Consider the following 1,641-nt stretch of genomic DNA (forward strand, 5'->3'; position numbering starts at 1 on the left):
CCCGCGTCCCACCCCCTGTCCCAAGCTTTGCCCGAAACACAGTGGCCTCCTCCTCTCGGTGCCAGAGGACGGATCCCCCTGCCGGGGCCAAAGGCCCCGGCATCACTCGGACGGTCTCCCAGCGGCAGCTGAGGGTGAAGGGCAGCCCTGAGGATGCGGCCTCCAAGGACAGCAGCAGCCTGAGGCGGGCCAGCAGCGCCCGGGTTCCCAAGAGGGGCCCGGAATCTGCCGAGAGTCCCGCTGCCGACGCCGAGGCCCCTCTAAAGGGCAGAGGGCTCGGGGAAAGGGCCTCCCTTAGACTGAAGGATTCAGGTCGGACCACACTGGGGAGGGTCCTGAATCCATTGCACAAGTGACGGGTACCTGTCTGTCTCTGTCGCCTCTGGGACTCAGATGGTGAGGACTGACTTCTGGGAAGAGGCCAACACTGAATGTCTTTGTTACACGTTGAGCAATCCACTGGTGCACGATCCAGTCACTAAAGGTACAGCGTGGGAGGCCGTGGGCTCGCCTGCCTGCCGACTCCTGCTGTCAACTCCAGGGCTCAGAGGCAGGTCCCCACCGCCAGGACCCCAGTGCCCCCTCTCACCCCCGGACCCTATTCCTGACTCCTTCCCTAGGACAGAGGTTCCTTGATGGATGGACTCCACCTATAAGATGACGTTCTTATGTAACAAGTGAAATTTTTTTTTCTGGCCAGTTTTTATATATGTAAGACTTATTTTTTAATATAAAAATAAAATGATGTTTTCGTTGGTTCCCTTTGCAGAGTGAAATACCTCCTGGGGGTAAAAATTTATCTTTAACATGAAAATATTTGTCTCTTCCTGGGTCCCCTCAGGTTCCATCTGGACGCACCGCTCCCTCCCTGGCAGCTAGCCTCGCAGGCCTGGCTGTCCATTGGCTCTGTCTCCTGGAAGGCCTTCTGGCCTCTGCCTTCTTGTGTGACCTTGGTGGTTTGTGTGGGAACGTTAGGTGGATGGAATGGGGTGCTCTTGTGTGTTGGGGGGCACTGTGGTGGGGAGCTGCTGGGGAGGGGACTCGCGGCTGCGGACGGTGCAGCCCCTGATAGAATCCTGGCTTGTGCAGAATCGTGCAGGGCCGCTCTGCCGGCTTGTCCTTCCCATCCTGATTCCCCTGCTTGTCACATGTGTTTGCTCTGGTTACCGGGAAGAACCAACCCTGTGTCCCCCGGGGCTCCCCCACCCAGCTTCTGCTCACAGCCCTCGGGTCATTTCTAAGGTCACCTGGAGCCTGGGCCCCCCACCCTCCCCAGCTCCTCCTCTTGATTCCTTCTAATACTTTCTAATGTTGACGTCTCTTCCTTCCCACAGTGGTATTTAAATCCTGAGAAACCCAAATCAAACAGACCAAAGTAAAAAAAAAAAAAAAAAAAAGAAGAAGAAGAAAAGAAAATGAAATTGATTCAGGTCTTGGGGGGGTTAAAAAAAACCTCAGGCTTCCTTTCTTTTGAAGAAAGCTCCATTCCTACCCAATGTCTATCTCACTACTCTCTGAGATTTGGAAACTAGGGGAATTCTTGGAACATTTTTGTTTTTTAAAAGTTGCTTCCTTTCACTTTGGGTGGCTTGGTGAAATCTTTTAGATGCAGCATTGGCAGCCGGATGGACTTGGGGACAT

At 54.0% G+C, this 1,641-nt stretch overlaps 1 protein-coding gene across 1 annotated transcript in view; it reads left to right on the plus strand.

Moving 5' to 3' along the window:
* Positions 1-356, plus strand: part of Fhdc1 (FH2 domain containing 1) — a 36,936-nt gene extending 36,580 nt beyond the window's left edge. Inside the window, exon 13 of the mRNA XM_015484357.2 lies at positions 66-356. Coding sequence (XP_015339843.1) covers positions 66-356 — 291 coding nt within the window. The remainder of the gene's footprint in view (positions 1-65) is intronic.
* The last annotated feature ends 1,285 nt before the right edge of the window (positions 357-1,641 follow it).

Source organism: Marmota marmota, unplaced genomic scaffold, assembly GCF_001458135.2.
Source record: "Marmota marmota marmota unplaced genomic scaffold, marMar, whole genome shotgun sequence".
NCBI lineage: Eukaryota > Metazoa > Chordata > Mammalia > Rodentia > Sciuridae > Marmota > Marmota marmota.